The 16,930-nt window shown below is 47.0% G+C and overlaps 2 protein-coding genes across 3 annotated transcripts in view; one reads left to right on the top strand and one right to left on the bottom strand.

The window, feature by feature from the left end:
* Window positions 1-16,930, top strand: part of LOC119463119 (uncharacterized) — a 288,717-nt gene that overhangs the window by 190,156 nt on the left and 81,631 nt on the right. The gene's annotated exons all lie outside the window — the stretch shown is intronic.
* LOC125945774 (uncharacterized) lies at window positions 12,479-16,046 on the bottom strand. The gene is made up of 2 exons (XM_049668066.1): window positions 14,842-16,046; window positions 12,479-13,906 (listed from the first exon to the last, which is right to left on the bottom strand). Exons 1-2 carry the CDS (start codon window positions 14,967-14,969, stop codon window positions 12,970-12,972), a joined length of 1,065 nt encoding a protein of 354 aa, XP_049524023.1. The 5' UTR covers window positions 14,970-16,046; the 3' UTR covers window positions 12,479-12,969.

Consider the following 16,930-nt stretch of genomic DNA (forward strand, 5'->3'; position numbering starts at 1 on the left):
CACGCTTTGTGCTGGTTGGCCAACTTCCGAGATCTATCTGGATGATTAGCACGATGGAGTCTGCGCCTTCAGGAATTAGATGTCACCATCGTACACAAGTTAGGCAGAAAACGTGAAGATGCTGACACGCTGGGAACTCTCAGTGTGCCGGATCTGCTCGCTAGACAGCGAGCCGACGCAGAATTACGGACCATCGTTGAACACCTTGAGGGCCGCTCCTCGCCCATTTCCAGTTCCATTCCGCGAGGACTGTCGTCATTTTGCTTACGAAAGGGCATCTTATACAAAGAAAATGCAGGAGCCAGCGACACATCCTATCTCCTAGTCATGCCCAAATCCGTCCGAAATTATGTTCTGTTAGCCTGCTACGACAAACCTACATGTGGTCGCTTGGGCTACTCAAGGACATTAGCTAGAGTGCGTCTACTACTAGCCTAGACTGACTGCCTGCGTCAAGCGTTATATGAAAGGCTACCGCGAATGTCAGCGACGGAAATCACCGCCCTTAAAGCCAGCAGGCCTACTCCTACCTATTGACCCACCGCGTGCGCCGTTTTGTCAAGTGGGAATCGGCCTTCTTGGGCCTTCTCTTCCTCCGAAAACAATTGGATTATTGGATTATTTTAATCGTTATGCTGAGACGAAAGCGCTACCACGCGGAACAGCATCTGAAGTTGCCCACTTATTCATGCACCACATTGTGCTTCGGCACGGCACCCCGTCATTTGTCATCACTGACCGAGAGACAGTGTTCACGGCAAAGCTCATGAACGGCACCTTCACACTGAGTTACACAAGCCACCGAAAGACCACTGTATTCCACCCTCAGACTAACGGCTTAACGGAAAGGCTAAACAAAACGTTGACAGACATAATCTCTATGTATGTAGATCTGCAGCACAAAACCTGGGACGAAATCTTATCGTACGTAACATTTGCGTACAACACTACGACGCAAGAAACTACAAATTTTCCGCCGTTTCATCTGGTTTATGGTCGAGATGTTCAAACGATGCAACACACCATGATTCCCAATGACAACGCTGACCGGTTCGACCAGCTAACACCTGACACCGACGAGTATGTTCAGCGCGCCGAGGAAACGCGTCAACTGCCCGCGTGCACATTAGACAGCAGCCGTGCGCAGATGCGCAATGGTTCAATCTTCACCATCGACAAGTTAACTACCAACCTGGTGACCAAGTTTGGGTCTGGACTCCAGGAGTCAGACGGGAAGGCCTCAGCGAGAAACTCTTGAGCAAGTACTTTGGACCATATAGTGGCACAATGCTTATGCATACTTACACAACTCCCAAAGGAGTTTCTGCGTGAATTTTTTTCCCACCTGGAATAATTTCACCTGGCGTTTCTAGGCTAGCTTACAAACGATATGAAGAAGTGGGCGTAGGCCACGCGATAGCTATCTGGTGTTCTTACTGGTGAACGAAGAAGAAGAGGACTTAGGCCACGCGCCAGCTGGAGACCGGTAGGTCTTCGTGTCGAGTCGCCCTCTAAGTAAAGCTGTTGTTTTGCTCTGGTGCATGACAATATTTTACTTATTGCACTTGGAATTCGACGGTAATTCGCACTTGAAAAAATTAAGCACCGTTACAGATTGTGCAGATTTGATATACTTATAGTGCATCTCCGAATTTTCATATTTACTGAAATAGACAAACGAGAAACTATCTAAATTTCCGGAAGGTAAAAACCTCAGTGCTGCTACACTTTTTTTCTATTTATTTCATCGTTTAACATTATTTTCGTGCCGGTTTCTTTTAACCCTACAGTTTTCAACTTTCTGTTCTATCGCTCTCTCCCTCAATTACGACTAAAAAATATGTGCGTAATTCTCAATAACAAGGTATTGGTGCTACTAAGAAGCCCGTAATTACATTGCGGGCTCTAAACGTTAATATCACTAAGCATTACTACAACTAAACGTAACTAAGTATTCCTGCTTGATATCAAAACGACAACACGCGTGCAAATGCCTTGCCAAATTCGTCCGAAATCTTGCCACTCAATATTTTGAGACTCTTTGTTAGTCATCCACTGAAGCAAACTATCTTATACGCAATTACTGTTAAAGCCATTTTACCCCGTGCTTTTTTTATTATTCTTGGAAAAGCACCTGCCATTCTCACGCCTTTACGATGAGGGACTCTCCCAAATGCGTGCCTCACGATCGCAGCTTTCTTGGAGCGGCTCTTTGCGTTGTGATCCACGTCGGTTATTACCATGAGAAAACGGGACACTTACTTCCTCCATATGCAAACGAGTATGAATATGCATACGAACGGGAATACAATTTGCGCACGAGAAGATGTCATTTTTTATTTATTTGCTTCCCGGTGGCAGCATTTAGTGACAAGCCATCTGAATATAGAAAGCAGATCTGACGCCTTTATTTTACGACAGCGTTTTACAGGCGCGGACAGATGTTTCCCCCGTCCTGTGCTTGGTGCCCTCACCAGCGCGCTTGTATTAAAACGCTTCCCCTTCCGCCAGTAATAAAAAGAAAGACATCAATCGAGACACATCTCGGAGAGAACCATGACCTCGCTTTAGTGCTGTCAAACAACGGAGCACCAGTGCGTGCGTGCGTGCGTGCGTGCGTGCGTGCGTGCGTGCGTGCGTGCGTGCGTGCGTGCGTGCGTGCGTGCGTGCGTGCGTGCGTGCGTGCGTGCGTTAATCTCAAATATTCGCCCCAAAGGCTTCCATAGCAGTAGCGGCTGTTTCAGACCGCACCGCATGTCTTATAAGTACACAAATACAAAGCAAAAATAGAAACAAGATAGTGTTTTTGAACTTCTCGTTAGCTTTATTATTCCGCGTATGCTTTTAAGTGCTTAAGCGCTTATTTAAATACTCTCCGCGAGTTTTCCTAGTTCGCATACGAACTCGGCAAACTCGCTGAGAGCATTTAAATACCATTTGTAGGTAGAACAATTGGCACAGACGTATTAGTATAAGACCACATGATAATCAACTGTTTCGTTGTAGAGGTATAACGCTTTGGAGATACCTAAAAGCTGACTGTATATCTACAGGTATTAAGTCGTAATTTATTGTTCAACTACGAAGAACATAGATGCGCTCACTCGTATGTTCTTGTGGTTCAATACGCTGGTTCACTGCGACTAACATTGCCTGTAGCGCGCGAGCTATGTTTGTACGTGGATGTGTTCGACTCTCAATTGTGCGAGTATAAGCGCAACTGAAGGCTCGGGAATTATATGCCACTCAATATTTTGAGACTCTTTGTTAGTCATCCACTGAAGCAAACTATCTTATACGCAATTACTGTTAAATCCATTTTACCCCGTGCTTTTGGAAAAGCACCTGCCATTCTCACGCCTTTACGATGAGGGACTCTCCCAAATGCGTGCCTCACGATCGCAGCATAGATCATGAGCATTGGATTTCCCAATGTTCACAAAGTGAACATTGGGAATTCCAATGTTCACTTTGTGGTCAGCGCTCAACCTGGTTGTTATATCAGTGGCCCTGGCCAGCTGTGACCTTTGATGTGCGGCATAGTGATTAAAACTTTATTCGGGCGACTTGTAATTCTACAGTTTTAGCTTGACGTTTATTCTCCTCTCCGATCAGACCAGCGCATCTCAACAACTTGTACAAGCTGTTTAACGTGAATGCCAAAGTTGGCGTGATGCGCCCAACACTCATTCCCGCCGTGGAAGGCAGAACGCTGCCATCGCTCAGCTGCCAATCCGATAGACCTCTCCTAGGGTACGTCACACCGCACCGGCGACGTCACAGCGTGACGTCACCGGCGCACGTGCGGTGACTCTGGGTGGCAAAAAACAGCCGCCGCCGCCGGCAGTCTGCGTGGTGCAGTCGCGCTTTAGTTGGTGTAGGTGGGCGATACGTGGACGCGTGTTTTATTTCTTTTATTTCTTTTTTTTATTTTTACGTGAACCTCCACAATTCCCTAGCCAGCCAGATTAGCATTAATGTGTGTATGAGAACATCGGCGTGTGGTAAACTGCATGATGGAAATGTGGCGACGCTAGCCTTTTTTTACTTGCGAACATCAACCACTTGGTGGTGGTCTGCAATGGATTGTGCAATGAAGAATATCGGCTTTTCCATGGATGTGTGCCACATTCGTTGTGGTAAAGTGTGCGGCGAGAACAGCGACGATATCGGCTCATCTTAGCGTGGTGTACTATACGCGATAAGCAATACATCTTGCTTGCGAGACTGTGGACGCGTGTTGAGTGTAATAAAACCAGTCGTAGTGATCAGGCTCCGATAGAACTTCGGAAACCATAATTATTGAACAGGTGAGATTGAATGAGACGCGATGATTAGTGAGCGCATGTATTTCGGGTCCATTCGCGCTGTGTGCAGAAAAAAAAATATCGAGTGAGAGGTGTGGCTACGAATGAACTTCTACGATGTTTTGACCGCTGCCGAAGCTGCGTGTATACATTTAACCACGGGGAATGCCCTAAAGGCAAGCCACTGAAATTATCGTGATTTAACGCAGATCTCACGGGTCTTAAGTAAAATCGAACTTTATTTTTTTTTTTTTCGTTATTGGTGCATTCGCCTTCATGGTATGGACTTTATGCCGTGATGATGCACATAAACATGCAAAGCTTGGGTCTTGTAAACTTGAGAGCAGAAAAGTGTGCAGCAGACACAGCGAAGGTAGCGCGCAACGGATTATGTACTTATGTAAGATTTTGCTTTGTACATTCACATGACCGAGACTAATAATTAAAATTAAATTATGGTGTTTATAACCTCCCTAAGCTGCACAGCGGCTTATGGGGGACAGTGTAACGAAGGGCTCCGGATTAATTTTGTCCACCCAGGGTATCTTACCATGCTCCTAAAGCAGGCTAATAAGTTGTTCTGCATTTCTCCCTCATCTGCATTTTTAAGCGCTGCTGCTTGGTACAGCTCCACTGAGCCGCCGTGTAGTTGTATACGAACTTCATCTTGTATATCGTTTGGTACAGTGTAAATGGCGTGAAAATCAGTGTCATTCACAACCATAGGCGGAAAGTTTTCATTTTTCCGTGAGGGGGGGGGGGGGGGGGGGGGGCTGGGGCCTGGCCAGCTTTCCGAACCTCATCCATGTATGCATATACATGGATCATATACACTGGAAACTTCGTATGACCTCAAAAGATTGTTCACTGAAGTGAGGAGCTTATATGAGTATTTGCAAGACCTCAGAGTAGGAGACAATTCAGTTTTACAGCCTGAGTCCCCTCGCACCGCCAAGAGACTGGCGTCTCTTGGTTGAGCCATGCGACAAGCGGATTCAATTAAACACGTTAGGGAGATACATGTGTTTTGTGCGTATTAAGTATCACAAGTACACGTCTATGAAAAAGCAATGTAACGCCTTGTAAAAGATTTAATACAAAAGATACAATCAAGAAATATTTTCCTGATGAAAGGTCAGTTATTAAGAAGATAAGCCATAACATATAAAAACATTAAACGATATATAAAAATTTCTGAACACAACTTATGACTAGAATTATTAGCACAAGTATAATGTGATTCCATAACGCCATAGTTTCATTACATGTCATAGCATGTCTTATGCCACTGGTGTCATTTATATTCCGGAGGAAGAACAAAGGATTATAGAGTCAAAATTATCAGGTGCCAAAATAAATAAACATATTAACAAACAAATAAATAAATAGAAGAAGAAAACGTTTATTGATCAAAAGCATTTTGGTGGAATGGTCGGAGCCCCTTTAGTCCAGGGCCCCACTGGCCTCGGCTGCCCGCTTGACCTGTTCTACGAAGGACTGTTGTCCCATCAGGTCTGAGCTGGTTAGCTGTGCCTCCCATTGCCCCATTGTGTGGCGTGTTTTTATCAAACGGGTGTGATTGACAATCCCATGTAATGTGTTGTAGTGTTGGTATTGCCGCCGCCCCATGGACAGTCGGCCCTGTAGCGAGTGGGGAACATGGCATTCTGTAACTTAAGGGGGGGAGGGGGGGGGGTATACTCTGGTCTAAATTTTGCGCCAGCTGGCGGCTTCCTCTCCACTGAGTTTGCGTGAGGGGGAGGGTATTTCTTTCTGGTTGTACGCTGATGAGCGAGAATGTCTCGGGCATTCGTTTGGTTGGGGTTATTGCGGTGGCTTCCCGTCCCAGTCGAGCCTTCCCGGTTAATAATGCCTCGGGCTGGCGAATCGGCCATATCGTTACCCTCCAGTCCCGTGTGGCCTGGACACCATACGATCAGGTGATGATGGGCGAATTTTGTCGGTATTATCGAGTGACTTGTTTTGGTCACGTGGCCCTTGAGAAGCATGCGACACACTTCTTGTGAGTCTGTGATTATGGTGGCGCTCTTTTGCGAGCGTTCCGCGTGAGCGAGGGCCATTACCACTGCAAACATTTCGGCAGCCGCCGTAGTCCCTGCCCTGACGGATGCTGTAAATTGTTCCTGCAGGCTTTCGTGTCGACGATTGCCACTGCGTACCTCTTGTTTGTTTGTGCTTCGCTGTCTTTAGGGTGTGCGCTCGGATACGCGGCTGCGTCAGTGTACATTGTGTTGCTAGTCGGATTATTTTCAACCTTGTTCTAATATGTCGTGTGCGTGCTTTGCATCTTCCTTTATTGTATTCCGGGTGCATGTTTTTGGGTATGGGGACCACTGTTATTTGAGCTCGTGTTGAGGTTGGTAGTGGTACTACTTGTTCGCTGATGCAGTGTGGGTGTGGGAGAATACGTGCCCTTGTCAGTAGGGCCTGTCCGGCGTGAGTGTAGCTCAGGCGTTCCATCTGAGAGATAAGTGTGGCTTGTTTTAGCTCTTCGAACGTGTTGTATACCCCTAAGGCTAGTAGGCGCTCTGTAGACGTCCCCTTGGGTAGTCCGAGGGCCGCTTTAATTGTATGCTGATTTTATTAATAAATAAATAAGACAGCGATATCTCAAAAGCGCGAAAGGACTCGGTATCAAATATAGGAACAACGTGGATTGTGTTATTGAGAGGAAAATGCAGCATACGACGAATAAATGTTAATAAGGAAAATGCACAGATAGACTAGGGAATTTTACAAATAGCGCAACCCCGCGTCTTTTCTTACCCAAATGCCCTCACTCAACCTGCGCTGTTATGGACCCCATTTTCGTTCCTTTGTTTAACTTTTTGCGTTGTTTCCTAAGCCAGGTGGTTTGCTTTGACTTGCAAATTGGTGCCTTTCTCTGTCTTATTAAATACATCAGTTCGTTGTCCGATGCGATAATTTCACCAGCATTGAAAAAGTGTTCGTTCGGGCACTTATCTGGAAATGAAGTCGTCGGCAATCTTAATCAACTTGATTTTGCGGGAGATTTCTTTGTGGGCGTGAAAAAATTGCCAGATGGTTCAAACGGGCTCGTCCAGTCGTCGACCGCAAGTACATTTTCAGTCGCCGAAGGCAAGAAAAGGACCTCTCGGATGTGGTCGACGAGACCGGTATGGTCAACGCAATTTTTTTTAGCGTAGCCATTTCCGGCAAAAGGTTTCGCAAGTGTTCGCCCAGGACCCCCGTAAACATGTGCACGACGTCCCCAAATGTGTGCAATGATGCCGACCTTTGCTGGCTTAAAATGTCAATCAGCATATCTTTGTGCAAAATCAGGCGTCCTGGCTCAAGGTCGTCACCGTAATTGTATGTTATATACGAGCGTATACGCTTCGTCTTCCTTCCCTATGGCAAGCTGCTCAATGTGGGACTTATGCTGCCACATATCAGGTGGATACCTGCTGTTTATCGAAGACATCACTGGGTCAAGTACTTCAAAGAACCTCTGGCGGTACATGTCACTCGCTGATGGAAACACGTGAGCTGAGGAACCTGCTTGATCGCGGCGTGGAGTCTTCTTTCGCCTAGCTGCGACAACAAACGATTCCTCAACTCCTACTTTTCCTGCCTCTGCCATACATATGTGGGTTACGCGCTTTATTTTGGAGTTAATCTGCGCCGAGTTAAAGCTTGGGCCATCCGAGATGGCTGGTCCCTTCGCGTGCGCTGTCTCCCCGCGCGCCTAGTGTTATGTTTCCGCTGGTGCTTATACGGTGGAAAATACGCTTCCTTTTCAACGTCAGACGGCTTTTGGCGAAGTAACGATGAGCAAGGTGCCCACTGTTGGTTTTGTCGTCGTTGCTCTTGCTGTGTTTGTAGCCGGTGCACATTGCAACGTCCGCAGCCGCGGTAGAAGCGAGCTCGACGCCTGTTTTCTATTTTTCCTTTTATTGCGACAGCAATTGTATCGACACTCCAGGCAAATTTTCGCTGTCGTCGTCGCCGTGATATTCCGTATAAAGCCCAAAAGTCATATGAGTGAGCGACCCACACACTGTGGGTGCGAGAGAAAGCGCGTAACCCTGAGTCGAAAAGGACGGCGGCTTGATCGACATTATCTTCCCGCGCGGTCAATATTCGGCTTAGTTGGAGGTCAGATGATCAAATGCGCGCATGGGGAGGAGAAGGCGCGTCTTCTCATCTAGCCCTACCGCAGCTGGGAATGACTGTGCGCGGTTGACGCATACGCGGCCCGCGTGCCGTATCCAATTGTTGGTAATCATTCGGGGGTGCAATAATCAAGGGCGAGCAGGGATGGTTGCTAACTTCATGCGCGCTGTCTTCCTTCTTAAGCTGTTTTTCCGCGCTCAAGTGTTGCAGATCGCATAAGCCTAAGTTAAGAGACAGGGGTAATTGGAGATTGCTGACAGAGGCCGTCCTGTAGTGGACATAAAAATATGCAGATGATGATGAATCTAATTTTCGGAGTCGCGGGGAACCGCATGGCTGTACGAACCGTTCGTCCCCGCTGCCGGCGTTCTTTATAATGCCAGCGTTGTGATAGCGACTGCTCGTGGTCATCCAACGGGATATTTACAGGTTTACATGGTCGGTGCATTGCACGATGCTTATTTTAATTAGTAAGTAAATGTTACTACAATTCATATAGGCGATATAGCCAACATACAGACTCGTGTGAGGGTCGCACTTTTTTGCAGCAATTTTGACGAGCCTTACATGGGACCGGGCCATTGTATCTAATTTTTCCAACTACGAGTATGAAATCCGCCGTTAACCTCCACGATCGCCTCCTCTCGCCATCTACAACTTTAGAAGGCAGCGACATTTGCCCATCAAAGGCGGATGCACATGGGCTTCCACCAATGGGCGCGCACTCTAGACTGACGTCATGACTCGTACGGCCGGTGACTCCGCCGACAGAGGACATGGCAGCCCGCGATTCAAGCTGGGCCGAGTCACGTCAGCGGGACTATTTCTTTAGTCGCGGTGGCAATCGGCTGCTGCGCTTCAGTGATCAGGACGGGGTGCCTCTCCTGGGGCCGTATGTTGTAGCGATGCCTTTTATGTAATAATGCCTTTTCGCGCTTATCGCGCTTTGTCAGTGGTCGGAGCGACGGTCCGCTCGCGTTATCAACGGGATCAGCCGGCCGTGAGCGGTGGATGATAAGACTAGAGTGGAATAAGCCATAATGCCTCGTTACAAAATCGCGGCCCTGGCTTCTTAAGTTGTAACCTACTTTTTTTTATATAGTTGCGACGCGCGAAAGTACGCTGCGCGGGAAAATTCGCAGTGGAACGCGATTGGAATCAGCGGTGAACGCGATTGCTTCTCGGTTGGATTTAAAAAAAAAAACATTTACCTTCAAGGTTTGGTGTACCTGTTTTCTCGGCGCCACGCAAGTTGGCTGGACTGTGTCCGCGCATTAGCCGCGTTGACAAAAAGTCAGGATGCGAGAAAAACCACACCAGACCTTATGTGAAATGTGCGACTGGCGTTGTATATGAGATACTGCTGAAATGTGGGAAGTCCTACGTGGGCCAAACGGGAAGATGTGTCAATGACCGGGCACGGGAGCATGAATTGTCAATCATAAACAAAGGTAATGCGCACTTACCTGCGCATTGCATGGTTTGCTTGGCCGGCACATGTGAGCCACTACTGCATAACATTAAGATAAGTGGAAAGAGCGGTGACACGTTAGCTAGAGAACTTTTGGAGGCCTATCACATAAAAGAGAGAGGCACCAGTTGTATTAGTGATACGTCTGGTTTTTTTTTTTTTTTTTTTTTTTTTTTTTTTTTTGACAACGAGATGCAGCTGCTAACAACGTCGCTGTAATCGCCTTAGACGACACTGACACGCGCATGCGCATTTGTTCACTCCCTCTTGCTCTGCTGTAAGAATAAATCAGTTGAAATTCAGCGCCTGACCTATCGTTTCCTACTTTTCTTTCCATGTCTTTCTTTTCCTGTTCGCGCAACCATGCTTTCCTCAATTTGCTTTCAAGTTGGGGGTGCGGCTCTTACACGGATTTATACGGGAAGAATCTTCCTTCGTGTAATTGTCTTATGGTTCGCTATCACTAATACTGCTTCGCCTTTGCGGCGAAACTGCAGCCTCTTTTTTTTTTTTTTTAATTCTGAGTTTTAGTAAAAGCTCTGCTGCGCATGACTGCTATTGATTCTGATTTCGAGTGAATCCGGCTTGGCGTCACTTCGGTTACTAAGTTAATTATACAGGGTGTCCCAGCTATCAGGCAGCACGATTTAAAAAAAGAGGAACGGCGTTACGCGAAGCAAACCTAGTGCGTATTGTTTCCAGTACAGTGGAGTAGCCGCCAGTAATTTTTTCGTTACTGAGATTTAATTAATTCATTGTAATTAATTATCTAACTCGAGAAGTACTGTCCTAATTATCAAAGTGTCAATGAGAAAGTTGTAGAGCGACATGAAAAACTCCCGATACAGCTTTCTGTTGCTCAATACGTGCTACATAAATGTGTTTTTCCGAGTGTGAAAGGAGCCCGCGAATACACGCATAATTGCCGCGCGACTGGCCGCTCGAGGAACTCTGCGTGCACGTTGCGATGTTTCCATCCCCAATAAAAGTTGTAAATTATTGTTGTTGTTTTTTTCGTGAGTCGCTAGCATTACCTACTGGAAAGAGAAGCAATGCTGAGACACATATCATTCACGTGCATTTCCCACACCACTGATAAAAGACTCTGCCGAAGGGGTCACTGAAGTATGTAGGTCTTTGTCAGTGTCAAAAAAGCGCGCAAAGCCATTTGTAGCGAGCTGAACACACAGCAACATATTGATTCTCTAGACATAGGCTATCCATATCATTAGAAATAATTGTTAGTTGGCTACCCATCCCTCTTTAAAAATATAATAAACTTTGTCCTGTGTACGCATTGAAATTTAATGTGTCTGTGCATGGTCTGGAAATCACTGGAAATCAAAATAACATGTTGAAGTGAAAAAATGCGGATGAGGTAGGTGCTTCTAATGTGCTTGTTTTCCTATTGTCAGGATTTTCAGAAATAAAGCGAAAGTATGAAAAAACGCCGTGCACGTCCGCGTCAACAATGATGCAATTAGCTTTTAGCCACATTAACATTTTAAGGGAAAAGATAGACGCAACTCAAAAGAAACCATAAATGATTTGGGTAACAGGACTCTAGCAGGTAATGACATTTTAGGAGCGGGAGGGGGGGGGGGCAGCCCCCCCCCCCCCCCTTCCGTAGTCGGCGCCTACGGGTCCCCTATTCACTGGGTATGTGCCACTCTTCACCGATCTCTGAGGCCACGCGTGGACTTCTCAGCATAGCCACCAAACGGCGCAGCGTGTCCAGAAAGAAACGTGAGGAGTCCGGTTGTGACGCGTTTGTCAGCGTTCGCACGATCCGGCGCGCCATGCATTTCGGAGGCCACGCGCAGGCTGCCGATAATTTGAAATCTTCATGCTCTGCGACCCCTTCGTTCCACGAGTTATCAAGAAGTATATGCATGCGCCTTATTTTCGTGAGAAAATTGCATTCGCGAAAATCCACAGCCTTTTTCTTCATAAACACTGCGGCGCACACAGCACGAAGAAATTTCATCGCCGTGCCGTTTTCAGTCAGACACCGCCTATCGCTGTGGTCAACCAGCAAAGCTGTGATGATGGTCCTCCGCTTTTGTGCATACCTCCTTCCACGGATATGCCGAAAATCAGGCGTCCGGAACCAGGAACCATCGCAACAACATGCTCTTCAAGGATACAAAAAAAAAAGATATACTATGGCACATCTGAGCAAATGACTATAGTTTTTCTTCTTTGAAGATTCTGAAAAACGAAGATCTCTAATTGACAGTAAATCAAAGCAGTTAAAGTCGATAACAACAGATGCGGGTTCAAGATTGTTCACATAATGGCATGTCCCGGCAAGGCCGATCCAATTTTTCAATATTGTGTTTAAGCGACAAAAATTAGCAGTAGCAGTAGCAAATTCATTCATTCTTCTGTCGTTCCCACCAATCATTTCTTTCTGGGCGAAGAAGACAAAGCTCATTCTGCCACTAATTGTTCGTGCATGCGATCGCATGGCTCTAGCGTTTAGGCCAAACTTGGAATGGTACGCCATCCTGAACACTTAACTTTTGCCAGAAGAAATACGTAATGAAGATAAAGTAACAGTATGTTTCAGTAGCTCGACCACCATACAGGTTAAGCAACAAATGAAGAAATGGAACAATAAGATCACAACACTTAAATCAACAACGTACAGCGTTATAACAATGAAGAATATCAGAAACATACAAAAACCAAACGGTATTCTTCCCCTCCGCTGGACGAGTGAATCGTTCGCTCTCCATCGCAAGCTATTTTTCCGTATTGTAAAAGATTCCAATGAGAGGTTACACAAAAATAGTAGGGATATAGAAGGTACAACCCGACCGAGACTTTTTTTTTTTTTTTGACATCACCGATTGTTCACATCTTCACACAGTGCCGACAGTAAAGGCTTACAAACGGCTCCAAATAAGCCGCAACAAAGAATCAGGAAAGCAAGATCCATACGGCTTCCATAAGCCATTTGTAGTTATGTGGCGTAAGTGCCAAAGTCACGATTTTTCCGTCCAGTTCTTAAAAAAGAAAACATCGGCATTACACGATGCAAACGTCACTGATGCGGAGGTAACGAGCAATAGCACGCCAACAGTCCTCGTTCAGCGCATCAATCTGCGTGACTTCGGCGGGCCGGCAAACAAGGGAGTGCCGAACAACGCCTGCGAGCACGAGGTATTTTTCCTGCAGGCGATGCTTCGCTGAGACGACTTCGAGCCGTGCTTCGACCTCCGACACTCCGGTGACTTCCGTCAGGTGAGTAAGGAGGCAGGATCTTGCGGAGAATCGATCGAAGCACTCTGCGCTGTGCCTGTCCTCTCGGATCTGCAGGACAAATTCCATGGCGCAGTTCAAGGCACACTTGTTCCTTCGCACGGCCTCAAGGATGGCGAACGGGGCGTACTCGTAACCATTTGACCAGCTCCAGAATTCCACCACCAGCTTGTTACGCGACAGTCCCTGTGCGATGGCTTCCATGAATCGTGAACGGCGGCGGACGTACAAACAGACCGAGACATTAGTGAGGGAGTTGTGCTGCAGCATGCTGGAAAACGCTCCCATCGTTTGTTCGTCAGCGGGTACTCGAAGAGTTATGTCCAGCTTTGTTATGGCTGCATTCGCAGACAGAGCATGAAGGACGTCGCGGGCTGAAAGCTCGTTTCCGATGGTGATATACAGATACGAGACTGTCCTGTTCATTTTCAATGCTTCGTAAAGAGCTGCGACTCTGGCATCGGGCGTTAGCTTGACTTCAACTATGAGGAGCTTGACCCTCTTGCTGGATGCCAGGACGTTGAAGAGGTCACGGACAGTATTGTGTGACAGCTGGCCGATGTCTGGCAGCCAGAGCTGCTCGGGGCCTCTTTGCTGAGAAGGCAGCAGTGCCAACAGGACTCGCAGCCCGGGCTCTGTCCAGGGCCCCAAGCGCACGCGGTCGTAACACCCGTCCACGAGAAGCTGACGTGTCGGAGACATTCTGGAACAGTGATAGTTGGGTGAGCTGAGAAACGGTGAAAGCCGCGCGCCCGTTGCAATACAATCAATACAATAAAATGCATGCGCTGTCGGTGTTTTGTTTCATGACATTTGTTTGCGGGCTGCCATTCTCAAAATTCGGAGGAATAAATTTGTCAAGAATGTAAGACAAAGTATGAGCAACTTTAGTGATAGAATGGCGTGGCAATATAACCCGCATTTACCGCATGTCATATCGCAAGGCGTGGCATATGCATGTACCATTTCCTCCAACGGACAACGCCGCCGACGTTGATGCCGGATTTTCTGCGACACGGGCCCTTAACGTTATCGCGTTAAAATGGCCATGTCGCCGAAAACTATATATGCTCCTCTTGAAAACCCAGAGAAACCAACTCTCTCTCATCTCGTATGTGCAGTTTGATGCTCAATGGACGCGGCTTTCGGCAGCATGGTCACAGTGTGCATCTGCGCGTCACTGTGGTGTTTGATACCACGAGACCGCCGCACCAGGTTTCAGTGACGTAAACAATTATAGTTTTTTGACGTCAAAAGCCGCGCTGTAGTTGGCACGCGTTTTGAATTGGTCGCATTAAAAGGTAACGCGATTATTTTTGCGATACCAAGGCATTCAGATTCCATAGCGCAATTATTGCGTCGGCAGGTATTCAGTCAGAAAAAAAGAGAACAGGAGAGAGATTTTGTCAATACTTCTTTAACGGCTGTGTCCCGGCCAGTATACTGCAGCTAAAACAGTAATAAGCCGAGCCTTCCACTGCATGATTATCCGCGTCATTTAAATAAATACAAGAAAACCTAGCTTATTGTTGCAAATTCTTCGACATACTAGCCATGGCGAGAAGTATAAGTTAATCATGCAAATGTATGAATACCTTTGTCGCATAAGTATAAGTTGAGTAGAATACTAATACGCACATTTCTTCGTCGGATGCCGTGATTCCCGGAAGGATTAACTTCTTCAGGGTCTTGTTAACCCGTAGCACTTTGCACAATGCCGAAATCGTGTTCGTTGGTATATTCTCACAGTGCATGCGGAGGTACATGAGAGTGGAGGTATTCGACAGTGCTTCTGACCACGGAACCAGTCCTTCGCAGTCGTCGAGAACAACGGTTCCCAGATACAGTGTTCGAAGGTAGCTTTTATTCCAGTACAGACGCAACTGCCTGCATGCAAGTAGTGTCGATTAATACGGAGGAGTACAAGAAAACTTGCTTTAAATTAGTATTAACTTCAATCCCCCGGAACAGTTATTCCATTGAGCCGCGCGCCTCGATGTAGAGCGAGACCTTTGTCAGTGTGAGATTCGTTATGAGAGCTTTTGCAATGGCGGATGAGCAAGATGGGCTGCGCGGTTGCTTCCTTTAAGGCAGCTGACATGCGCATCATCGTCGAAATCGCATCTGTCTCCGGCATTTCACGCTTATCGTCGGGCGACTTTGGCGTCAGGAACTTGCAAGCTACCAGGCTTTCAAGCACGTCCCTATATATACTGTCCATGCCGGCTGTGTTCTCGGATGGAAACCTTTTTAAGCGTGCTCCGGTTGCGCTCCAAAAGCGCCTTGACTTAGGGAGGTAAATGCAGGTTGGATTTTACAGCGTCGACGAAGACCGTCTCGAGATCAACTATGGCGTCCAGGTCTCGGAGATCGAGAAGAGCGCCGGGACACTCGCAGATGTCCAAAGAGCGAAGGCTTCGACGGGCCGGCATCGTCGACCACAGAGCACAGAGGCGAATGGGGTAAGGCGGTTGAACAGCGGCAGCGTAATTGTCGCGAATGGCGCACATCACTTTCAGATGCTGGATGCAAGGGTGGTGACACAGGAGCCACGAGACAAGAAGCGATGCCTCGCGAGCCGCGGACGTCGGTTCCCTTTCCACCCCTGCGTAGGTCATGGCGCGCAGCAGCAGTTCTCTCGGGCTCGTCTCGACGAGTTCGAACGCGAGCTCGTGCAGCACTCGGTTCCACGGCGTGAGATCGCCAGGCAGCGAGCACGTCTCCTTGGAGTTCACCGCACCGCACGGCATGTTGAAGTCCAGTTGTCCCTTCCACTCGTCCGTGGATAAGACTTCGTAATCTCGACCGTATGACATCCTTTCGGCTTCGGTGTTGCGGCCACGTAGCTGTAATGGCTGACTGGCCAACGCTGGTGTTGATGCCGATCTGACTGGACACGGTGCATGCTCACAATGAAGGATGATCCAAGAAGCAGATGGCTGGCCATCAACTGCAGAATGAAACCCTAGTAATTGTTACATTTTCGGAGTTTTCAGACTGGGTATGAAAATTTGGTACAATTTAAAAAAAACATGAAAAAAAACGAAAGGAGTAGACTGACAAGGTTTTCTCTTCTGCAGCCTCCTCTTCTTTTTCTTCCTCCATCTTATTCTCATTAACTTGTAGTGATGTGTTGTTGTTGTCTAGAAATGCTTGGCACATACCCACGACACCACGAGGGTGGTTTGTCCAAACTTAGGATATTATTAACCCTTTAATGACGAGACATATAAAAAACCCAGAAAAACTGTTTATTTTCAATTTAAATCTGCAAGACACATCAAGAGTAAGCATAATCAACAAAAAGAGAAAAAAAATTATTTCGCGGAAATGTTTTCAGGAATAGCGGGAAAACCACAGGGCAGGAAACTGCAAGTGTGCTTCAACCCGCGTCATCTTCATCTAAGGCTTCGTTTTTTATTTGTATAGAGAGCTGTCATTATTTGCGAACCATAGGTATACATTTCATCTGCTTTACATCACAGGTGTGACACCACCGCAGTTGGATATCTTGGATCAGCCTGACTCTTCTGACCTAGCGCTTAAAAGACAGTGAGTCGCGTCTTAAACTTCTTCCTCGGCTGTGTTCCTGCTCTAAACCAACAAATGACGCTTGCTGCCTGTCATTCAATGTTAGCTGAAGACATTTAGCTGAAAACTTCGTACTAAATGCTGAAACGTGGCAAGAAAAAAATTTCTGGTATGTTTCCTGCAGGCAACACTCGTC

This window comes from Dermacentor silvarum, chromosome 1 (assembly GCF_013339745.2).
Source record: "Dermacentor silvarum isolate Dsil-2018 chromosome 1, BIME_Dsil_1.4, whole genome shotgun sequence".
In the NCBI taxonomy this organism is placed as follows: domain Eukaryota; kingdom Metazoa; phylum Arthropoda; class Arachnida; order Ixodida; family Ixodidae; genus Dermacentor; species Dermacentor silvarum.

Excerpts from the sequence above, each read along its gene's own strand:
- LOC125945774 (XM_049668066.1), bottom strand. The coding sequence starts at position 14,969 with ATGTACCTCCGCATGCACTGTGAGAATATACCAACGAACACGATTTCG. Across the intron at positions 13,907-14,841 it reads ACGGCATCCGACGAAGAAAT|AATGTCTCCGACACGTCAGC; the intron begins GTGCGTATTAGT and ends TCACTGTTCCAG.